The sequence below is a fragment of the Taudactylus pleione genome, unplaced genomic scaffold, assembly GCF_031769625.1.
Source record: "Taudactylus pleione unplaced genomic scaffold, aTauple2 ptg000791l, whole genome shotgun sequence".
Classification (NCBI taxonomy): Eukaryota; Metazoa; Chordata; class Amphibia; order Anura; family Myobatrachidae; genus Taudactylus; species Taudactylus pleione.
Window position 1 is genome coordinate 3236933 of NW_028285193.1, and position 24009 is coordinate 3260941.

The 24009-nt window shown below is 48.7% G+C and overlaps 1 protein-coding gene across 5 annotated transcripts in view; it reads right to left on the minus strand.

Moving 5' to 3' along the window:
- The window catches only part of ASAP1 (ArfGAP with SH3 domain, ankyrin repeat and PH domain 1), a 354817-nt gene that overhangs the window by 21407 nt on the left and 309401 nt on the right, over positions 1-24009 (minus strand). For all 5 annotated transcript variants that reach the window (XM_088457891.1, XM_088457887.1, XM_088457888.1 and 2 more), the window contains 7 exons: positions 22734-22897; positions 15200-15333; positions 7953-8044; positions 7009-7195; positions 3401-3486; positions 1585-1700; positions 252-319 (listed from right to left, as the gene is read on the minus strand). In XM_088457891.1, coding sequence (XP_088314017.1) covers positions 252-319; positions 1585-1700; positions 3401-3486; positions 7009-7195; positions 7953-8044; positions 15200-15333; positions 22734-22897 — 847 coding nt within the window. The remainder of the gene's footprint in view (positions 1-251; positions 320-1584; positions 1701-3400; positions 3487-7008; positions 7196-7952; positions 8045-15199; positions 15334-22733; positions 22898-24009) is intronic.

A 24009-nucleotide genomic window follows, 5' to 3' on the forward strand; every position in this document is an offset into this window, starting at 1 on the left:
AAACCACAATCAACATCGACAGCACGCACCCTTTGGTGCGAGACCCGGAGCGATGCAAAGTCCTTCGCTCGCCGGGTCATCGACCCACTTGCGAGCGTACTGCCGCTCGTGAGTGGGTCTGAATGACCCCCTATATTGCCAGGAGACACATAGGACAGAAGAGAGATGTGTGGAAAGTATACTGGTTACCGCTCATTGCTATCATTACATCAGTTACGGTTACTAGGTGTGACCGCAATCCCGGCACTCACCAGTTCCTCACACTGAGCTGCCTTCAGTCTCCGTGCTGTATCATATGCGCTCTCACCCAGCTGGTTTACTGCAAGAGAGAGAGAAGGTGCAAGACAATGAGGAACAATATAAAACAGGCAGCCTGTTCTTTAAGGTGCACCTGATATATATATATATATATATATAAATATATATATACATACATATATACACACACCGATGAATAAAAGCTTATTTTAGGGACGGCACACAACTACCCTTTTCTCTTATGGTTCAAAAACTGTACACGAGGAGGGGAAAATCATTATCTTCTTATATTACTGTAATTTATCATATGTTTGGTCTCATTTCCAGGCTTTTAAAGGGGCTTTTTCGGTTAAATAAAAATTGTATAAATAATGAATAATGCCGGCCATACACGGGGTGATTTGAAAACGTACGACACCTCGGTACGTTCCCAAATTCAGCCCGATGCATCGCGTGCCGCTGTGATTGGTAAACGATGCATCTTACAAGATGCTTCGTTTACCTATTTAACAGCATGACGGATAGCGGATCTTATGTGTCCTCCATAAGATCCTCGATGCCGATGTACGACGGCGGGGACGTGCGTCGCCTGTCGTACAGCACGCCAAACCACACACGATATGCACGATTGATCGCTGCGATCGATCTAAATCGTGCAAAAATCTTACCGTGTATGGGCCGCCTAAGGAATAAAAATGAAATAAAAAATAAAAATTGCATTCGCCTGCTATAATACTGTCTTATATGTTTATCGGACTCCCTGCTTGCAGCCTGCAAGGAAATGTGGGTGTACAGACCCGTGAAGTCACCACGCAGGCTCGCGGCAAGGAGCCGAGCGCAGTACAGTGCCTGGAGGTGCCTGCTACCCAACCAGAGAAGTACAACATAAAAGCATTTTCCTACAAGGAAAACGGAAATTTGTTTTAAAATTAAACCAGACATCCCCTGTTATCCACCCAACATGGACCCATGGGGTACAAAGGAACAGTATAATTGTATGTGGGAATCAGGCACTGATTGTATTCTATGAATTCCTTGCTTCCTTGAGGTTATTTGATACGAAGTCCTATGAAATTAGCTGACAGATACAGAGCTCCAAGCCTTGGCGTTATAATCTCTGTATTATTAGAGCTTAGGACGTACAGTGGGCGGGAACAAGTGCATATCTGCTAAATCATCTATATCTGTATTATACATTGTTTATGTAACAAAGCAAATAACTGACAAGTCAGCATCATAGTATTTCAGCATCTCCTCTTCTCTATCACAGGAACAGATATTGTACAGACGTGACAAACGCCAGGGAAGCAGATACAATTCTCTCACCCAGGTCGATAGTTGGTTTTCCCCTCAGAAGCAGTTTCAAACATTCTGGCTTATTATATATACAGCAGTAGTGCAGGGCCGTGTTGCCTTTTCCTGTCGGCTTATCTAAGTTTCCACTGAGGATAGAGAGATGAGGAGAGAGAGTGAGCAGTCAGGCCGGTAACTAGAGGGCAATGCACCAATGTCTCCATCATGGATTAGCATTCACTGCCAACACTGCACTGTGCCCACCAGATGTCTTACATAATAAGCGGGAGCTCTATATACTTTAATACAAGGTAAAATCCATTTATGACATTTTACAAAAAAGGACATTAAACAATTGATATAAAATATATTAACAGTCCCATGATACAGAGGCCACAAAACTCCCAAAATTAGGAGTCCGCGCAACAGCCCCACGGTAGGGAGAGCGCAACAGCCCCAAGGTATGGAGAGGATGCAACAGCCCCACGGTAGAGAGGATGCAACAGCCCCACGGTAGAGAGGATGCAACAGCCCCACGGTAGAGAGGATGCAACAGCCCCACGGTAGAGAGGATGCAACAGCCCCACGGTAGAGAGGATGCAACAGCCCCACGGTAGAGAGGATGCAACAGCCCCACGGTAGAGAGGATGCAACAGCCCCACGGTAGAGAGGATGCAACAGCCCCACGGTAGAGAGGATGCAACAGCCCCACGGTAGAGAGGATGCAACAGCCCCACGGTAGAGAGGATGCAACAGCCCCACGGTAGAGAGGATGCAACAGCCCCACGGTAGAGAGGATGCAACAGCCCCACGGTAGAGAGGATGCAACAGCCCCACGGTAGAGAGGATGCAACAGCCCCACGGTAGAGAGGATGCAACAACCCGCACGGTAGAGAGGATGCAACAGCCCCACGGTAGAGAGGATGCAACAACCCGCACGGTAGAGAGGATGCAACAGCCCCACGGTAGAGAGGATGCAACAGCCCCACGGTAGAGAGGATGCAACAGCCCCACGGTAGAGAGGATGCAACAGCCCCACGGTAGAGAGGATGCAACAGCCCCACGGTAGAGAGGATGCAACAGCCCCACGGTAGAGAGGATGCAACAGCCCCACGGTAGAGAAGATGCAACAGCCTTGGGGTAGAGAAAATGCTACAGCCCATCGGCAGAGAGCACGCAGCAGCCCCCTGTTACAGAGCCAGCAACAATTTCTGTGACCGGCTAATCTACCACTTGACAACTGTATCAGCTGACAGCCGGCTTAGGACACTAAGGCAGAAAGACCAGACCAACATCTGAAGCAAGTTGTCAGTAAGTACCCTAAAGCCTAAACCCTAACCCTCCTGCAGCAAATAATGTTCCAGTAGTGGCGGCTTTAGTTGCCGTTTTGCAATATTAGCCAGAACCTGCGACTAAAGCCACAACACGGTAAGAATATCTCTAACCCCAATGTCGGCACTTCGCAAAAAGACGGCATTTCACTTGTCGGACATGTCGAAATTCCACAGGCGTCATCATGTTAGCTGTGGAATTTCAACAATGTCGACATTATGAAAGCTAACATTGTGACCATGGATGCACTGGCCGCACCCCCCCCCCATGGGATGCAGGTTTTGCTCGAAGCCGCTAGTCTGTATATTCCGGCCTGGCAGGCGCATCACTTTTGTAGCGCAGAGGGGTCCGATACCGAAGCCAGATGACTGTGGCAAACACAGGCCAATAACCCCCCAGAATAATTGTGATCGAATCCTTGTTGGCAAGCAGCATACAGTAATGTGGCATAGCACTAAAGACACATTGATGACAGACCACGCAAACACAATAAACTTAATGAAGAGGTGATACTAACCAGTTTTGTACCAGGAAGTCAACTAAGGGAAGGGAGGTCTGGTCAGCAGTGCGCACCGCAAAGTGTAGGGCTGTTTCACCTGGCTCCTGCAAGACACAACACAGACTACTAGAAACATAGACATCAATACAATGTAAGATACAAAACAGACTACTAGTAGAAACATAGACATCAATACAATGTATTTGTCACAGACTATATCATGCTATGATTCTTCTCTCTTTTATGGAGTATTATTGTTACCTTAATATATCAAATTGCTGGGACTGTGGGCCTGATTCAGAGCCGCTCGTAAGCGGCCGCTCGTTCGTTCTGAGCGATGTTTGCACAACTGCGCATGCATACGGATCGTAATACGCATGCGCCAACCAGTCAGTGCGGCCGAAAATCGTTTGTTCGCTAAATAGCGAATGCCTGCTATTTTGAGTGACAGAATGAGGCGTATGTGGGTGGTAACAGGGGAAGGTGCTTGAAAACGGGGAGTGGAGATCAGAACGCAGGCGTGCTTAAAGGTCAAAACGGGCGTTTTATGGGTGTGCATAATTAAAACAGCAGCGTCATTGACCACGTCACTGGGTTATTTTATAGTCACAACTGATCGCAAGATTGCGGTAGGAAAAACCAACCACAAGAATAGCGAGCAGTTCATACGCTGGTCGATGTACTCGATTAATCAAATAAATAGCGGACATGACGTAGGATGCGAGCGGCTAGGGGGCGTAGTTTCCCAAATAACGACCGCAAGTTTTGTTCGCTCGTTCAGACATAGAGGCGTGAACAGACCGCAAAGAGCGAACGGTTCATTTGAATAGCCACCCCTATTTTCTGAACGAGCGAGCGCAAATAGCGTCCGGCTCTGAATCAGGCCCTGGGTAAATAGGTCGGATGTAACAAAACATTGCTGTATATCCCAGGGAGGGCGCGGATAGACAACATGGGTAACAAGTATAATGTGAGAGTGATTATCATTACCGAAATCTCCAGCAAGGATTTGCAATTACCCTCTTTAGGTTATTGGCAGGGTAATAAAGGAATCTCTTTGTCATATCCATTTGAATCCAGAACATTTTGGATCAAATTCACAATTGATTTGGTCTTGCTATGTACCTATGTGCCCCCCCTAAGGCCCTGCAATGGTAATATCATTTATTCCCATGGTATTTTTACATAATATGATGTAAACAGTTGTTTTTAGCACAGACGTTTCTTCATACACCTTTGCTCCAGGGGCCCGATTCAGACCCGGCCGCAAAGGCTGCCGATGTTTGCAATCTGCGCATGCGTACAAGATGCAGTGCGCGTGCGAGAACCAGTCACTGCGACCGGGAAGCGTTCGCACCATGTACACAGACGTTCCGCAAGCATGCGTGACAGGACGTGCCTTTTATGGGTGGGCGATGGGGTGTGGTGCGAACGCAATCTGTGCGTTGGGACTCCATTTCCGGGGCGTGCATAATTAAGCCGCAGCGTCAGCATACATGTCGCATGGCAGAATTAGACACAGCAGCACTCGCAGTGCTTGCGGTAGGGTATGGTCAGTCACAAGTGCTGCGTACGGGTCCGACGTCGGCTGATGTTATTGATTGTTTAATACACTTCTTGAAGATGACGTATGTTACTAAGGGTAAGTGGACGTCTTGTGTCAGGCTGATGGGCGTTTAATTTCATACTGCGATCGCACGGCAAAACATAGTGGGCGTGCTAATGTCCTGCTAGCGAGATTTGCATACTTTTGACTGCAGCCGGCTGCGTGCGAAGGCAGCCTTGCGTCCAGGTCTGAATCGGGCCCTAGGTGCACCAAATAACCCCTCTTGGCACGCCAGGGGCCTTGTGACAACCGCGGTAAGTGTCATTTTTTTTTTCCCCTCAAAATATGTATCTTATTCATAGCCCAAGTATGACAAGGAACAACAAAACTACATTGCAGGCGTACACTGACCACTGGCGCTTTGAGTACGTGTACATTTGTGTGCATCTAAGTCGCAAATCTGCGTAAAAAAGGTTTTGCTAGGGGCTGCTGTGGCCATTCCTTCCGCCATGTTCTGGTATGCTGACGACTGTACATAGGTTGTACCAATGACATGGTGATGGTATCCTAACTCCGGCATCAGGATTTTGACCTGTCGTCGGTATCTTAACCTTCCCCCCTCTCTCTAACACTCCCTCCCCTGTGCCTAAATCTAACCTACACCGTAGTGCCTAAACCTAACCCTCCGCCCCTTAGTGTCTAACCCTAACCCCTCATTTGCGCCATGCGTATCACGCCGAATAGTGTAAAAATGCTATGTGTATGAGGAGGACACATCTGTATGATAATACTCGTTCATTCATACTGTAATAATAGTAAATAAAAACTGGATTACAGGCTAGGTTTCAGCAATTTTCTGGACTTGTTTTATTTATTACCAGTTATTTATATAGCGCACACTGCCCCAGCAGAGCTTACAATCTAAGGGGTCTATTTACTAAGCAGTGTTAGGAGACAGAGTGAAAAGTGATAAGGTGCCAGACAATCAGCTCCCAACTGTCATTTTTCAAACACAGCCTGTGAGATGACAGTTAGGAGCTGATTGGCTGGCACCTTATCACTTTTCACTCTGTCTCATAACACTGCTTAGTAAATAGACCCCTAAGTCCCCTACCACGTGTACACACACATACACACCAGGGTTAATTTGGTTTGTTTTTTGGGAGCCAATTAACCTACCAGTATATTTTTTACCCGGAGGAAACCCACGCAAGCACGGGGAGAATATACAAACTCCACACGGTTAAGGCCATAGTGGGAACCCACGACCTCAGAGCTGTGAGGCAGCAATGCTAACCATTACACCAGCTGTGCTGCCCATTAAAATATAACCTGCCCAGAGACATAATCCCGGATGCATAAACCTGTTACTGTTCTTTTAAAACAGTGCTAAAAATGTAATAACATTGATTATGTGAAACTTTACCAAATATATATATGAAGGTTATTAATATCTTCTTTATATAGGACAAGTCTTTTCTTGATCGAGTAGCCCTTTAAAATTAGGCTAAAATGCCAGCTGGCTCTGCCCCTCCTCTCTCCAGTGTTCTCCTTAGAAAAATTCCATGATTACATTGGAAGAGACAGATAAGAGTCCATTGGTCTAACCTTTCCTTTCTCTCCAGCGCTCATCAGCAAAATCAGTGTGAGCCATTGGCAGATTTTACCTGGGGGCTGCAGAGCTACAGTCCTCCCCAGTAAAAGCTGCCACCCGCCGGGACGGCCGTGCAGTGGCTTTCCATTGGCAACGCTCCCTGCCAGTCACACCCAGACAGGCAGTCGAAGGGGGTGGTTTTCTCCTCCTGGAAATGCCAGTCCGGACTGCAATTACAAGACAGCTCATCTAATGGGGAGACACTCTCCTGCTATAATGACAGCCCTATCTGTCTTCTTGGGGTCGCAGCCGATGGCCGTTTGTCGATTCGCGCACACGAGCAGGATTGCGATCCCGCATATGCGCACAAGCCGGCTGCACAAACTGGCAGAGAGCACGGAGCAGACGGTGCAGACCCTTGGACCTTACAGGTAGGAAGAGGCGCTGGAGTGAACCCATTGCCTACACACGAAAATGTATCTTTACCTGTCCAGATTCTAACAGTGGTTCCATAAGCTCTACTCCTTCTGCATAGACTTGGATTAGTGCAAGTAAGTCCCTAGATTTCACAGCCTCGAGCAGCTCACTCAGCTTCTCAGCTGCAGAACAACACATCTTCCTGGAGAACTTGTGTTCAATGTATTTTGCCATGATATATTCTTTACGTGCAGTCCTGGAGAAAGAATATTTACAGAAATGATACATATAAATTAAAATGGACGATCAGTCCATTGACGGCGCCCTGACAGAGTTGATAGCACATATACCAGAGTTCTCCCAAAATGTATTTTTGCCGGGGGAAGGGGAAAACTGACCGGGGAGATTTGGGGGTGCTTTTGGGAGGGCTGAACACACACAGCAGGTAAGAAGCAGCCCATTGTGCTTCCCACATCCCAATCTGGCATCTCACTTACTGTTTGGGGGCACCGGTTGGAAAGGGGGAGGCTATGAGGCTGCGATGCTTGCCTCCAGTGCAGGGTGGGCCTAGAGTAAAGGTGGAGGTGGTGGTCGGCATTCTCCTTCCATTGGGGGCGGCTCTGACAGGGTGGGCTGGAGTCAAGGTGGAAGGGGTGGCCGGTTTCCTGCTTCCGGCGGCTCAGAGCAGTGAGCTGTACTGTGACACGGACAATAAGCCCGAGAAATATAGTGTGGGGAAAACACTGCATATACTATAGGTCTTTATGTAGTAAATGGCTGCGTGTCTAAATGATTTCCAACCACAGAGATATAAAAACATAATCAATAATCTAATTGTTAAAAAAAAAAAAAACAATGCCCCCAAATGAAACGACAAGTGCCTCAATGGTGTCACCGATTGCTAGAGCACTGACAGTCTGCAGTCACGGGACTATAACAGCAGCCAAGAACATGGCGGCCTCCCCTTGCCCATGTGAAAGGATGGCGCTACGCAGCACTCGCAGGTTACTTACATATCGCTGGAGGGGGTGGGTTTTGCTGACAGAGTGGGTAAATTCCCTTCCATAATTTCATTGAAACTATTGTTTCCTACATTCTTGGCCAGCTGTAAACAAGCAAAAGGCGATTAGCGATGTGCAGGCATATTAATTACCATGGTGCAAGCAAGACCGTCTAGTCCTTCAGTAGCCAATCAGATATTAGCTTTTACAGTGCAGTTTTGCACAACATTGATGACAATGAATCTATGGTGGGTTACAGATGTGTCCTCACACGCTACGGATTCAGTTGCGCTGACCAGCCCCTCTCGCCGCCAAGCATCTTTTTCGCTTAAAATGTGCGTCTTAGTCGCACAAATAAAACAAATGGAAGAGACAAAAGCAGGGTCTGAATCTGTATAACAAGTGCCGCAATGCAGTGGCCGCGACCTTTTCTCACGCCAAGTTCCGTTACGCTACTCTGCAACTTTGTATATGGTTAAAACAAATCCGTGTGCAGTTAAAGTTGCAGTCCAGCATGCCTAGTACACTACGAGTGGTTTCGCTGCGAATAAGACGCAAAAAACAAGAGATATGGTAAGAACTTACCTTTGTTATCTCTGTTTCTACGAAGTCCATAGGGTCCACAGGGTTGACCTTGGGGTATAGGTTGGGAACCAAATCCGGGCACCACGCAGTTAAAGCTTTTAGCTCCCAGGATGCACTTGGGTCCACTCTCCCTATAACCCCGCCCCCCAGCCAGAGGCACCTCAGATTGTAAGTAGCCAAAGGCCGGAGGAGGAGAGAAAAAGAGAGAGAAAACTGGAACACTCTAGAACCATACTCACAGAAAAGGAGACGGGAAGCCGGTGACCAGTAACACAGCCCATATGAAGCCAGGTGCGTCAGGGCGGGCGCCCTGTGGACCCTATGGACTTCGTAGAAACAGAGATAACAAAGGTAAGTTCTTACCATATCTCTTGTTTTCTACTTCAGGGTCCATAGGGGGTCCACAGGGTTGACCTTGGGGATGTCCCAAAGCAGTTCAACCAAGGGTGGGGACGCTCCTGTGCTGAGAGGAGAATCCGTCGCCAAAAAGGAAGCATCCTGAGAGGCAAAGGAAACCAATGCCTAGAACCTTAAAAAGGTATGGACAGAAGACCACGTGGACACCTAGTAAGGCAAAACAGCCGAGGCGCCACGACGAGCCGCCCACGAGGGTTACACGGCCCGAGAAAAAAAACAAGCCTCAACGACAGAAATGCCCACCCATGGGTAGGCCCCTGAGGAAGACATACGAGGCCATCCAGTCAACATTTCATTATAGGCCGGCCATCGTTTCCTGTTAAAACCAGAAACCGCAGACCACCAATAAGGAGTCCGCTTACCATAAGGAACTTGAACGGATCACATAAAGCCAAAGAGGCCGGACCACAGTCCATGAGGCCACAACAGCCGAGAGGACTGGGAACTGAATGGCCATACCATAAGTTCCAGAATAATATGGAACCTAAAAACCACTTTAAGAAGAAACACAGGGCGAGAGCAACTCACACCCTGACATGATGCCCTCCAGAAGAGGGAGCCACATGAGAACGCTCCCCATTCAGACACTCTCCTGGTTGATTTAAACACCCTGAGAGAGAGAGAGAGAGAGCTTAAACAATAGACCATGTAATGGCTATCACAACCAGCGGTTCCATTGACTGTCCCCGGAGGGAACAAAGAACCACTACTAACTCCCCAGGAGTCCCTAGGGAGGACAAGTGGAGACATAATCCAGAAAACACTCCAAAGGATGAACTGGATACCAGAGCGGAGCAATTCCATATCTTAACCATACCGACAGTGTAGAGATCCGCACTGTCAGGAAGGCCAGGCCAAGGGTGAAACCCAAGCCAGCTGGAAGGAATGCCAGAATATCTGGAAATCCTGGACACCGGAGGATCGTATCGACAGGTACGATACCATAAGAATTATGTATGCCACAGTCCGTGGCAGATCCCAGCAAAGTCTGGCCTATCTGCTCTAAACATCTCAATGAAGACAGAGCCAGGGAAGCCCGAGGACCACAGTAGGGGCGCAGTTAAAGACAAGCGATCCAGATCCAGGGAAAAACAAGGACCCTGAGACAACAGGTCCAGATAGTGAAGCAGTAGGAACGGAGCATCGAGGAGGAGACTCCGAAAATCTTAGTACCAGTGATGTCTGGGACGACCTGGAGCCCCCAGAAGGAAAGCCCCTCCGTCTCGAATTAAACTTCCGAAGACCTCGAGGAAGAAGGGAGACCGGAGGACACAGGTACACAAAGTGGAAGGACCACTTCACTGACAAAGAGTCACTGAAGGTAGCTTCAGTACTCCTAGAGCTGGACTGTAACACCGGTAATGTGTGATCGAGTCAGAAGGCCATGGGGATCAATCCCCTCAGGGAGGCCCCCTCTGCTCACCAGGAGTTGAAACCTCTCTTGGAGAAGAGACTAGTCCCCGGGATGCACGCCGTGACGGCTGAGGAAGCCCGCTTCCCAATGGAGAGCTCCGGGAATAAACACCGCAGAGTTGGCCAGGAGAAGACCCTTGGACTATGTCAGAATGGGTGACATTCCTAACATTGCCACCCAACTACCAGTGTTGCCTAGATGGAAGCCACTGTTGTGACACTGTCGGACTGAACCTATTCAGGTTTACCGTGACAAATGGGTTAGGCCAGAGTGAAAGTCCAAGACAGCTTAAAGTATCAACAAGGTAAGTGGCAGGGCAGAAGCGACAGACGTCCAACTGCCCCGAAATGAATGCGGACCAGACACTGTCTTTAGCAAAGAACACCCTGGACGAGATGGCCATAGCCACCCGGACAGAGACCAACTCGCCTCCATAGAAAGTATCATCGTTCGAACAGCGATCCGATGGAAAAAACTCGATCCATCTGGAGGGGAGTCAATTATGGCAAGGCCTGGAATGGAACTGAGCACATTCCACCCTACCAAAAGGTAGACACTCTGGTAGACCGCGCATCACAAAGAGTAATGACATATGTCGACTGCGTAGATATCCGCACACTCGAAGTTGAAGAGTGGAGATCTTGTCTTACGCCAGAAAAATTCTCAGATTCTGAGAATCCAGCAGTGCTCCCAGATGAAGAAAACCCTGTGAGGGATGCAGGGAGGACTTTTCTGTGACGAGAAGAAGCCCCGGTTATCCTGACCTGGCGGTAAAGTACCTTGGTGATCCTGATAAAAGTAGGAGACCGTCCAGAGAAAGGAGCATTCGGATACACTGAACAGGTGAACTGTCAGAAAATCCATAAAGCTGGTAAACCCCGGTGGAGTTGAGGACAGCCCCAAAAGGCAGAGCCCGAAACTTACAAGTGTTGCTGTGGCACAGCAAACCTGAACCCATGCTGATGAGAGGGCTCTGTATGTACCCGTAGGTACGTATCCTGAATACTCGGATATACCATAAAATCCCCAGGTTCCAAACATCGGATGATGGAGCATGGACGATTCCACCTGAGTCAAGGCACCGTTGGAATCTGATTCAGGGATTTGAGACAGAGTATAGGCAAAGGAGGACCAGTCGGTCACCGCCCCAAAAAGAAAGTAGAACAACCAGTCCCTCACTGAGATAGTGAGGTTGGCCGAAATAGCTCTGCTTACCACAAAGACTGTATAGCTTTCTGGGATTGTAAGGCCCTGATCAGTTCTGAAGAAGGGCCCGTGTAACAATGCCTGTGAGGAGGCTGCATGAGCAATGAGAGGCCGTTGAGAATCAGTACCTCACTCTGGAAATTCCCCAGATGTAGACCTGTCCCGTCAGGCTGAGGGTATATCCTCAGGTGTAGAAACAGGGTCGTCCGGAAGTCCAGGACTGCTCGGTACTGGATAAGGTGGCCCCCGTGGAGGCCGACAGCCTAGGAAAAAACAGGCCTTTAGGCTGACCCTGAGGACAAAAAGACTTAACAGAGTTAGTCCGAATGTAGTGGGAGTAGCTAAAGACGGTATCTCCCCATTAGTGATACTGCCAATGATGCAACGATCTTGTCAAGGTCAGGACCAAACAAGAACTTCCCCCTGGAAGGAGTGTGCACCTCTGCTTTCCCATAACGCAGCCATAGGGTACTGCGGCGAATACAGACGCCGCCGAAACCCTGAAAGTTAGAAGACCGGCATCCCATGAGGTAATCCCACATATGACCACTGCATATTTTGTGAGCGGCAAAAAGATATTTGAACCTCAGACGTGTTGGAGGGGAAAAACGTCACAAAAGCATCACCATGCGATGGCCATGGTAGGACGGGCAACAGGCCCTGAAAACGAGTACATTGATTTCAGGCAAAGTTACCACCTACGGATCCGTAAAATTCGTCCAGGCCGGGATGGGAGGCGTATTAATGCCTGTAACCCGATGATTAACATACAAATCCATCCCAGAAGGGGATTTCCATTACTTGTGAGGACCCTCAGGGAATGGGAAACAGGAGGCCTTTGTGACTCCTCGTATCTGGGGACAGCCAGACTCCCGCTATGAGATCCACCCGCTGGGCAGAAAACGGGAGATGTATGATACTGGTGCAGGATCGACATTCTCTATATCCAGAATGAGCCTGGCTACCAGCCCCAAAGCAGGGATAATAATACTTGAGATCGGCTCCCCCCCATGTGAGAGGGAAAGAGACGAATATACCATCCAGTTCACGGCAGAGCCACTGGTCAGTAACCACAGGGCGTATATCACGCCAATTAGTATTTCGTATAAAACGACATCCACCAGGGTGGCCGTTGTGGTAATCCCTGCAAGGGGAATGACAGACCGATGTGGTATCGGAGGTAATTCATGTACTGTGAAAAACCCCGGCAGGGAGCGATAGTCTGTGACACAGGGGTAAATTGCAAGAAATTGCGAGATACCCCGAGTTCAAAAGGGCAGTATGGTGAAGTGACTCCAAGCGAGTGACGACAATGGGGCCCGCCCGGCGATCCTCAAAGGAGAGGATCCTGAGAAACAACGCCCTTTAAGGGGGTCGTGCAAGGGGCCCGGCACCAGATGGTGCCGCATACGAAAACCTTTCTGAGTTAAAATCCTCCGCACTAATTCCTGCAGGCTATGACTTGCAGGATAGCAATAATGGGTGCAGTATCGTGTGCAATCTCCTGGTCAGATATATCTGACTATCTTGACGGAAATATTAAGCAGCGCCATACCGGTCCTGACTGACGCTAAGATTAGCTGCAGGAACCCATTATCAGCGTACGCAACTCACAGTTCCATCTAAAATATGGCAACGTGCAGCACGCAACAGTATGTGACAAACCTCACAGATATTAACAAATATATATATGTGAGGTCTCAGAACCACCCCAGGTACACCTGTATTAGGGCAGATAAAGAAAAGGGATAGATATACACTGACAGGTGAGAGAAAAAGCAGACAGTCAGCACTAGCAAAAGTCACATACAATGCAGACATATACATATACATACATAAGCATGACATATAATATACTGCACAATGTCGCTACATTCAACTGCCCAGATTCAGTGTCTGGGAAGGCTATAGCGCTGTGTACACTCACCCAAAATGGCCAGGTACGCAGGGGGACTGGGCACACTGTCATCCTAAGAGTTCTGCAGCACCACAGAGAGAAAATGGCCGCTGGAGACCTCAGAAGAAGCGTGGCCCGCGGAGGAAGCAGCTCAGCGACGCCAGACTGTATTATTGAAAGGCGCGCTGAGCTGAGGGGAGGAGCCGCTAGACAGGGAAGGCTTCCTCCCCTGGCTAGCAATTAACCCCCCGGGATGCCGGCTCCCGCTGCCGCTATAATCCCTGGTGGGCTGTGGACACGCGGGGTATGCCTCCATGGAGGGGGAGCCCGCCGCCACCGCTAGCGCCTCCGGTCTGTCCCCAGAGACCGGAGGCATAAGGCTGCATATTCACACGTGGATCACCGCAAGCGGTGACCACGCGACTTACCTGTCCCCGTCGATCCGGCAGCAGCCCAGGGATTCCTCCAGAGCCCGGCTAGTACAGACTCTGGGGTCCCGCTGCGATCCCCAGATCTGTACTGGCGTCGCAGCGCCGGCGGGGTGTAGGAGCGGCAGCTCAGACGTCCATTGGACAGTCTGATGCTGCCGCTCTGAAGAGTAGTAAAAAAAAAAAAATAATAAAATAAAACTCTTTTAAGCTTAGGGGCTGCTAAGCAGCCCCCCTGCAGTAACGGTGACCCGACTCCGGCCGGGCACCAACTTAAACTGAGGTGCCTCTGGCTGGGGGGCGGGGTTATAGGGAGAGTGGACCCAAGTGCATCCTGGGAGCTAAAAGCTTTAACTGCGTGGTGCCCGGATTTGGTTCCCAACCTATACCCCAAGGTCAACCCTGTGGACCCCCTATGGACCCTGAAGTAGAAATGTAAAGATAAAGACGGTACGCTGCACCTCTCGGAGTGGCTCAGCCCCCCCCCCGGGCATCTCGTGCCGTATGGTGCATTGAGGCTAGGTGTACGAGTGAGGGCACATCTGTACGTCACGTCTGGCTAACTGCAAAATCTACAATATACTACATGCAGCAATTAATATAAAACCAAAACACATGGATAACACAATAGTAAATAGTGCACAGTGAGGGTTGAGGCCTCCTGCTGCAAATAGTGATTCAACATGTGAATATTTATGTTTTCACCATTATTATTTCATTTTTAACCATTCCAAAAATCAGGGGACATTCAACTTAATGTAAGAAAAAGTAGCAACGCTAAGTTTGGAGAAGCTGCCACACGTCCTCACGTCGCTAATTTTCACTTATATACAATGGCAAAGTTTGACGATGATAGTCTTCCCTCTAGCACCCTGCACCTGTCACAACCTGTGCAGTTCCTCTTTCCTGCCTGGGGTGTCACTCTCTGCTCTGGTGCGTCTAGCACACACTGGTCTGTATCTCAGAGGTTTGTTGCATCAGCTGAGTGTGCTAGAAGCACCAGAGCAGGGAGTGACACCCCAGACAGGAAAGAGGAAGTGCATGGGGTGTGACAGGTGCGGGGTGCTAGCATGAACACTACGATGAGAGGGACCGCTGATCACTGCAAGTGCACGACAGATGCATCTGGGCACACTGACCTTACGTTTTATTAGTCCTTTGTACATGTCTAATGTAGGTATTAAAAGGATGAGCTATAACAATACTCTTGCTGCAGGCCTTTCTCCGGCTTCCGTGAAAGGCGTTTGGATAGGGAGCAATTGTTTAAAATATAAAACAATTGTGACCAAAAAAATAAATAAAAAACACTCACCAAGAGTTCGGAAGTTCCTAATTTGTCTAATTCCAGAGACTGGATCCTAGAGATGTGAACCCCCATTTCCCTGTGTATCCCGGAACATTCTATACAGGTTAAAATCCCCAGGTTGGTAGACAGCCATGTTGGATCTGTGAAAACAAAATGGTGTAAGGTGTGTAGAGGAAGCAGGCTGAGGTGAAAGCACAGGGCTGGTAAAGCGCTTCGTCCTCCCTGTGCCACAGTCATACAATGCAAAGCATATACAGTACAAATGATTTAGTCGTTCTTTTGTATAACTATATGACTAGAGAGCGGGGCAGCTGTACTGTAACACCCCATTTGTTACGGGCATGGTTGAGAGTTGCGCATAAAGTTGTCACATTCACAGTTGGCCGCATCTATGCGACGGCACCGCCCCCATCATCCATCCACTGGTGACAGAAGCCGTTACTGCCATCAGCAAAGCATTTGCGCCAACCTTATCCCTGGGGTAAAAGCAGCGACTGAAATGGGCTGGATTTCTCCGTATGCCCACCTCTGAATGGCCTGCAATTGTGTCAGCCCCACACCCACAGGGGCACTTAACCTGCGGATGTGCCCTCATACACTCTGCATCAATACGCCACTCGCCGTGAGTTAGCCGCCAAGTCCCGTGTGACTCGGGCTTGCACCGAGCTTCTTTTTTAACCGAAAATGTGTCTGAGTCCCAATTGGAAGCGACAGCACGAGACAGCTCGTATATACAAGTGTCACATATCATATTAATCAGTGCAGTCTCGTGAAGCTGCTTGTTGCATCCAACTGCGACGAAGATGCATTTTCAGGCCAAAAAAGACACACATGGGATCTGGTGTGCCGAGAAGGGCGGTTTAGCGCGATTGCGGCAATATCTGTACGTGCGATGTTGTGACATTTACTCAGCGCCAAGTTGAGATTAGTCACAAGGGCCCCAGACTACAGACAACATCATTGCTTTAGGTGTCTGTCCGTTGCCATTTGGTGGGCATAAAACAGGAAACCCTGTGCAATATTTACACGTTCTGTAAAACATCAGGTGACACTTAAGGTGCGTACACACTACACGAGCCGTGTCCCCGGCAGGCTGTGCTCAATGTCGTTCATGACATTGAGCACAGCCGCTGAACGATATCATTAACGATATCGTTCAGCGCCGGGCTCTCTCCCCCATTCCCCAACATGCAGCAACCTGACGAGGTCGTCAGATTGTGCTGCATGTTCAGACGATGGACAATGTCGGAAACAACCAGCGGGAGTGCGCATCGCTGGTCGTTTCCGACATAAAAGTGCACGATTACTGAGCGATTGCACGATTACGATGTCGTAATCGTGCAGTCGCTCAGTAATATCGCCCAGTGTGTACCCACCATAAGCAACAGCAAACTGAAATACGACAAGTCTTAGTGACAAGCTCGTCCAGCAGGTGGCAGCAACATTCTACATATGGTTAATCCACTGTCTGTATTTAAGTGTCCTGTACTGGCGGAGTGGCTTCTCTCACATACGATGACTCCAGTGTATTAGGAGAATATAAATGTGACCACAGAGGTCGCACAGCGTCACATTGGAGGTCTCTCGGTGGTCTGCAGCCACTTCCACATCTACACTATACCAGACACACACACAGATCTACGCTCAGCTGTAATGATATCCTATAGATTGTAAGCTTGCGAGCAGGGCCTTCCTACCTATATATCTGTCTGTTATTACCCAGTTTTGTTCTATTAATGTTTACAATTGTAAAGCGCAACGGAATATGCTGCGCTATGTAAGAAACTGTTAATAAATAAATAAATAACTAAATATCCAATGGGGACGGACAAGACTGCAACAAGCCTCATCTTACACAGACGTCCTACAGTTTCCAAAGCGAAATTAATTTTTGCAATCAAAAGTCTATTGTGTATTTTTCAAAAACATTTCCATACAGTTTAACGACTAGAACGTGACAAGCGATTTGCTGTCATGGCGACAGCTTTTTTTCTCACAACGCAATAGCAACGGAGTTCAGAAACCACTGCGTGCATCATCTTCAGAGCTACACTGCACGTGCGTGACAGGGGCGGAGCAGCACCCTGCCGCCATGGGCGCGTGCGCTTACGAACGCTGAGCTTTTCTAATCGATAAAGCACTAAAGCGCCCGTGTGACGCAGCATGAAATGTAACGTAACAAGCGTCTGATGAACACTGGCCAGTAGCACACGATCGCCATCACGCTGGGTTAGCGGCACACACGGGTAGAGGCCAGCTACAGTCCTCTATTCCCAAGCGCGCTTTCATCTTTATGGATGTACCTGCCCGTACCGTTTTTACGCCTAGATAATGATATTACGGTTATTAGAAAGCCAAGCAGAGGATTATACATTCTAAGCTACTAGTAATGATGCACTATGGTTACCGATTTGTGTTAATAGCTAATTATGGGCCTGATTCAGACCCACTCGCGAGCGGCTGTCCGCTCGCAAGTGGGTCGATGTTATGCACTGAGCATGCGCACGACGGAGGGAGCTCCGTCGTGCGCATGCGCCAGACGCGACGAGCGAAGGAAAGTCCTTCGCTCGTTGTGTCCGATCAAAGGGGGCGTGCTGTCAATGTTGATTGACAGCACGCCCCCTTTGGTGGGCGTGCCGGGGGCGTGCCTCCCTGACGGGGGCGTTCCCACGGGAACGCCTCCCGTCAGAAGCTGGCCCACTGACATCACTAGTGATGTCAGTGGGAGTGATTTTGGCTCTGATAGAGCCAAAATCACTCCGGAGCTTGCGGTTGAAAACCTCAACCGCAGGCTCCGGCTCGCAATTTCGATGGTCGCGATGGTCTCGACCATTGCGGCCATCACAAAGCACGCTCGTATAGCCTGTGGGTGGTGACCCACAGCTATACGAGCGTCCAGGAGGACGCTCCATGAAAATGGAGGCCGGCCCTCATTCAGAGCGTACGGCTCTGAATGAGGGCCTATGTTCAAGTGCATCCTTAATTAATATAATTTTCTGTATTCTATACAAATACTAGTTGCTGCAGTTTTATACATAGGTCACTTTGCCAAGTTCTGCAAACAATGGGGGGACAATTATCTGACTAATTACTATTAGTTACCTCTCTGCCTATAATGCCGGCATAGACCGCAGCACTTTCTAGGTGGGAGTAAAGAACTGACGGCGCTGTTACAGGAGAAGCCCTGACAACAATAGAGAGCGCCCGACCAGTGGCGCTAAACGCAGCTTCAGTTACCGTAGCACGATTGTTATTACTATAATATTTATGGTGCTAGGACAAAATTATTCTGGCTTTTGTCCCAAATCTTTATGGCGTAGAGGATAGGACGCGTCAGCAGGATCACATCTGTGCAGCGCAATATGGTGACGTTATATGTAATATATACACAATGAAGACTAAATGCTTCAGTTATCGTGGAATGCGTGCTATAGCGCGTGTTTACGCGATACAGGTAGTTGTGGACCCGTTTTTTTTAAAACGGAGCGGGTCCTTGTGAGGACGCGCTGTGTGTTTTCGGTGTCCGCAGCAGCCAATCACCGCCGGCAGCGTCTCCCCAGCCAATCACTGACCAGAGACCACCTCGGAGAACATCCTTCCCTACCTGCCCGCCAGCGTACTCAGTCCTTCCTGACATCGGCGGATCCCCCTTGGTTGGCTGCAGCAGCGCTGCCTGCGCTCCGTCCGAGCTCACTACATGCAGGAGGCCCTCCGGAGGAAGGAGGTAACAGTCCCAACTGCTATCTCTTCACCCCTTCCCTCCCCCCAGTGCTGCCCCAGCTGTATCCTGACTCCCTCCCTCCCCCCAGTGCTGCCCCAGCTGTATCCTGACCCCCTCCCTACCCCCGGTGCTGCCCCAGCTGTATCCTGACCCCCTCCCTACCCCCGGTGCTGCCCCAGCTGCATCCTGACCCCCTCCCAAACAACCAGTACTGCCCCAGCTGCTATGCTACCCTGGCCCCCCTCCCTACCCCCAGCACTGCCCCCAGTACTGTCTACTTTTAACTTCCTCATTGCCCCAACAGTACTGCCATCTACCCTTACCCCCTTCCTAACCCCAGTACTGCCTGTCCCTAGCCTCTTCCTTGCCCCCAGTACTGCTCCTGCTGCTCCATACCCTTACCCCCTCTTTACCCCCAGCACTGCCTGTCCCTAACCTCCTCCTTGCCCCAAGTACTGCCCCAGCTGCTAATTACCTTTGCCCCCTCCCTACCCCAGTACTGCATGCCCCTAACCCCCTCCTTGCCCTCCAGTACCGCACCAGCTGCTATATTCCCTTTCCGCCCCTCCCTACTCCCAGCACTGCCTGCCCTAGCTCCCTCCTTGCCCCCAGCACTGTCACAACTGCTGTCTTCACTTAGCTCTCCCTATCCGTGGCACTGCCTGCCCTTACTCGCCTCTAGCTACAGCTCTACCCCAACTTCTCCCTGCCTATACTCCCAGCTCTACCCCAACTTCTCCCTGCCTGTACCCCCAGCTCTACCCCAACTTCTCCCTGCCTGTACCCCCAGCTCTACCCCAACTTCTCCCTGCCTGTACCCCCAGCTCTACCCCAACTTCTCCCTGCCTGTACCCCCAGCTCTACCCCAACTTCTCCCTGCCTATACCCCCAGCTCTACCCCAACTTCTCCCTGCCTGTTCCCCCAGCTCTACCCCAACTTCTCCCTGCCTATACCCCCAGCTCTACCCCAACTTCTCCCTGCCTATACCCCCAGCTCTACCCCAACTTCTCCCTGCCTATACCCCCAGCTCTACCCCAACTTCTCCCTGCCTATACCCCCAGCTCTACCCCAACTTCTCCCTGCCTATACCCCCAGCTCTACCCCAACTTCTCCCAGCCTATACCCCCAGCTCTAACCCAACTTCTCCCTGCCTATATGCCCAGCTCTACCCCAACTTCTCCCTGCCTATACCCCCAGCTCTACCCCAACTTCTCCCTGCCTATACCCCCAGCTCTAACCCAACTTCTGCCTGCCTATACCCCCAGCTCTAACCCAACTTCTCCCTGCCTATACCCCCAGCACTACCCCAACTTCTCCCTGCCTATACCCCCAGCTCTACCCCAACTTCTCCCTGCCTATACCCCAGCTCTACCCCAACTTCTCCATGCCTATACCCCCAGCTCTACCCCAACTTCTCCCTGCCTATACCCCCAGCTCTACCCCAACTTCTCCCTGCCTATACCCCCAGCTCTACCCCAACTTCTCCCTGCCTATACCCCCAGCTCTACCCCAACTTCTCCCTGCCTATACCCCCAGCTCTACCCCAACTTCTCCCTGCCTATACCCCCAGCTCTACCCCAACTTCTCCCTGCCTATACCCCAGCTCTAACCCAACTTCTCCCTGCCTATACCCCCAGCTCTACCCCAACTTCTCCCTACCTATACCCCCAGCTCTACCCCAACTTCTCCCTGCCTATACCCCCAGCTCTACCCCAACTTCTCCATGCCTATACCCCCAGCTCTAACCCAACTTCTGCCTGCCTATACCCCCAGCTCTACCCCAACTTCTCCCTGCCTATACCCCCAGCTCTACCCCAACTTCTCCCTGCCTATACCCCCAGCTCTACCCCAACTGCTGTTTGCCCTTAACCCCTAAACTGCTGCCTACCATCACCTCCCATAATGTGTGATGAGACCCAGAAACTGTGGAGTAGGACCCCAATTTTTAAAAGTGAGGGGTCCCTAGGACCCACATTTCTTTTCGCTCAGCAGGATCACTATTGCTTGCATCAGAATTTCTCCAAACTTACTTCCCCCGTTCTGCATTTCTCAGACGCACACATCTACCTCACACTGTATAACAAGTCTTTCTTTCAGCCTCCAAACCTCCAAGTGATCCCTGCTCATGAGAGCTTACATTCTACAGGACTCTATGGAGTAAACGGACTGAACCTGGGAGCTGAAATTATGGCGTAACAGGCCTGAGCGTACGTGGATCATTGTCTCCGTACCCCGACCCTGATCTCTCATCCGTCCCCGGCTGTGTGCATGGCCAGTCCCTTACTCCATAGGAGTTTGATAACCGTCTCCTGTCAGGAACAAAGACGTCAGGCGCACATGGCCTTACTTGTTTACTTATCACACGTAAGAGCAGGCCATTAGATTAGAGCACCTCCATCATTATTCTCAGGAAGAGCAGCTAATAGCCGCTGATGTTTAAGGAGCTTAATCGTGGCAGTAACAGTCCGTGAAAGCCAGATGCGCAGCATATTTAACTTGGTATTAAATGCCAATTTATCACTGTCAGATGGATGAATCAATTCGGTACACACGGAGCTTTACACAAAGTGTTATTTATTTATTTTTTCATGTTCTAGTTTTATCCACTTCGTATGTCCAGTGAGACCTGCAAGCGGCCGCAGGGTACACATCACGTAGCATGCGAATGACTGACCCCTGCCGGTGAGAAGACACGGCAAAGTAGGTGACCAGGACCACCTAATGTTCTCGGTAACGTGGGCCCAATTTAGGCAAAGCCTCGGAGAATAGAAAGGCCTAGAAAGATACAAGCGCTCCAACTCAAAAGTGCGACTTCCAAAACGCTGAGGTAGTCACCCAACCTCCAATGTCATATGTAAATAAAGTACTTGCGTTATGTGCGCACCATCCGGGGTATAGATATTAATCAGTCAGAAAAAATGTTCCACAAATAGGAAAACACTTCTCCTTGCTTGACAACTTCTCATCCAAAGAATCTCCGGATAAATAAAGAATAATGATATCCTAGGATAGTTTCTCCTCCATAAGGGTATACAGAAAAAAAACACAACATATATCGTATATAGTGAAATATTGTTTCATATACACAAAAATAAAAATATAAAACCACCGAGTAAATATTCAGCAGTGTACCAGATAATGGGGGGTGAAGATCTCTCACCCCCACAATAGCATATAGATAGGTGCAATCCAGATACCTCCCGGGTATAGGTGCCTGGATCACTCCCATTATGTGAACCCTTCACCTGCGTTAGCTGCTTTCCTTCCTTCCCAACGCGTTTCGGCTTCTCTATGGCCTTTATCAAGGTGTGTGTTACTGGTGGACCTGTATCCAGCTGCTGCCGGACACTCTGGATGGACAACCGAGAAAACGTTTGTGGATTGCACCTATCTATATGCTATTGTGGATGTGAGAGATCGGCACAACCCATTATCTGGTACGCTGCAGAATATTTGTGCGATGCTTTTATATTTTTATTTTTGTGTATATTAAACAATATTTCACTATATACGATATATGTTTTTTTTTTTTTTTAAATATATATTATATATATATATATATACCCTTATGGAGGAGAAACTATCCTAGGATATCATTATTCTTTATTTATCTGGAGATTCTTTGGATGAGAAGTTGTCAAACAAGGAGAAGTATTGTCCTATTTGTGGAACATTTTTTCTGATTGAGTAATATCTATACCCCGGATGGTGCGCACATAACTCAAGTACTTTATTTATAATAGAAAGGCCTGTTTATTATACTGTAAAATGTACTATTACACGTGGTCTCCATTAAAGGGGTGGGATATTATATATACCTGGTGACCCGCAATCACAGCAGACATCGTTTCCTGGCGCCTTCTGTACGTCCTCAATAATCGCCTTTGTCAGATCCTCCAGACTGCTCTCGCCCGAGCTCTGCTCCCCCCGGAAAGCCATATTAAGTGCTTCCTCTTTGCTGTTAGTGAGCACCGATATCCACCTGGTAACAGATATAAAATGATAGTGGCTGCTTAGGAACATGCGGACTTTACACCAAAACCAAAAACAATTTATTAAACTAATCTATGCGATGCCAAATAATGAAATAACACAATCTAAGTTCTAACCACTTGTGCGCGTGCGCAGTAACAGCCCGAAGACGCCGCGAGCTAGAAGAGCGGAAACGTATAACGCGGGAGAGTTGGGGCTACGTATAGCATTAGTGCAGGCCTGGCCAACCTGTGGCTCTCTAGCTTTTGTGAAACTACAAGTCCCAGCATGCCTTGCCACAGTTTTGCTATTAGGGAATGCTAAAACTCTGGCAAGGCATGCTGGGACTTGTAGGGGAAGTTCCTGGTCATACAATAAAGAGACAGACGGGGTAACAGCAAGAGGTGCTTCTTGTTGTAAACTTGCCTAAACACAATAGGTCACCATACTAAAATAATAGGCTATAGGTTTTAAAAACAACGGTCTGATTATATTATGTACTGGTAGGCATCGTAGAGATGCGAGAGCCTCAAATGACTGTATGTACAATATTGCACTAATGAGTTACAGTAACACTGCTACAATACCATGCCTTTCCAATGGGCTTCTGTTGTCTGTCTAATCCGGTTACATGGAATGGTTATTGTCTTTATTGCTGATGGGAAATCCTTTTGCATATTACAAGTGAAATAAAACTTCATTTAGACAGGGAAATATGCAGCTTCTGTTAACAATGCAATCTGTTTAATGTCACTAACTGAAAAGCCATACACCAACAATGAATGACACTAAATATATAAAAGGCCACTAACCATAAAATATTAGTCACTTATACAAAAGAGCTACTAAACGCTTTAATAAATATACTGCACACGTAATGTTGCTACATGATGAGGGGGCTCCTGGTGCTCGTATATACATTGGCTGAGTAAGTTATTGGCCTTGAAATATATATATATATATATATATATATATTTTATTCTGAGTAAAATATTGTTTATTAATTCAAGGGGTCTATATATCCAACAACAATAACCCCTTCTCTATTACTTTTTATTTGCTGGAGAAAGGAGTTATCGCGGCTTTATCCTATTTGAGGGATAATAATTGAATTTTCCTTCA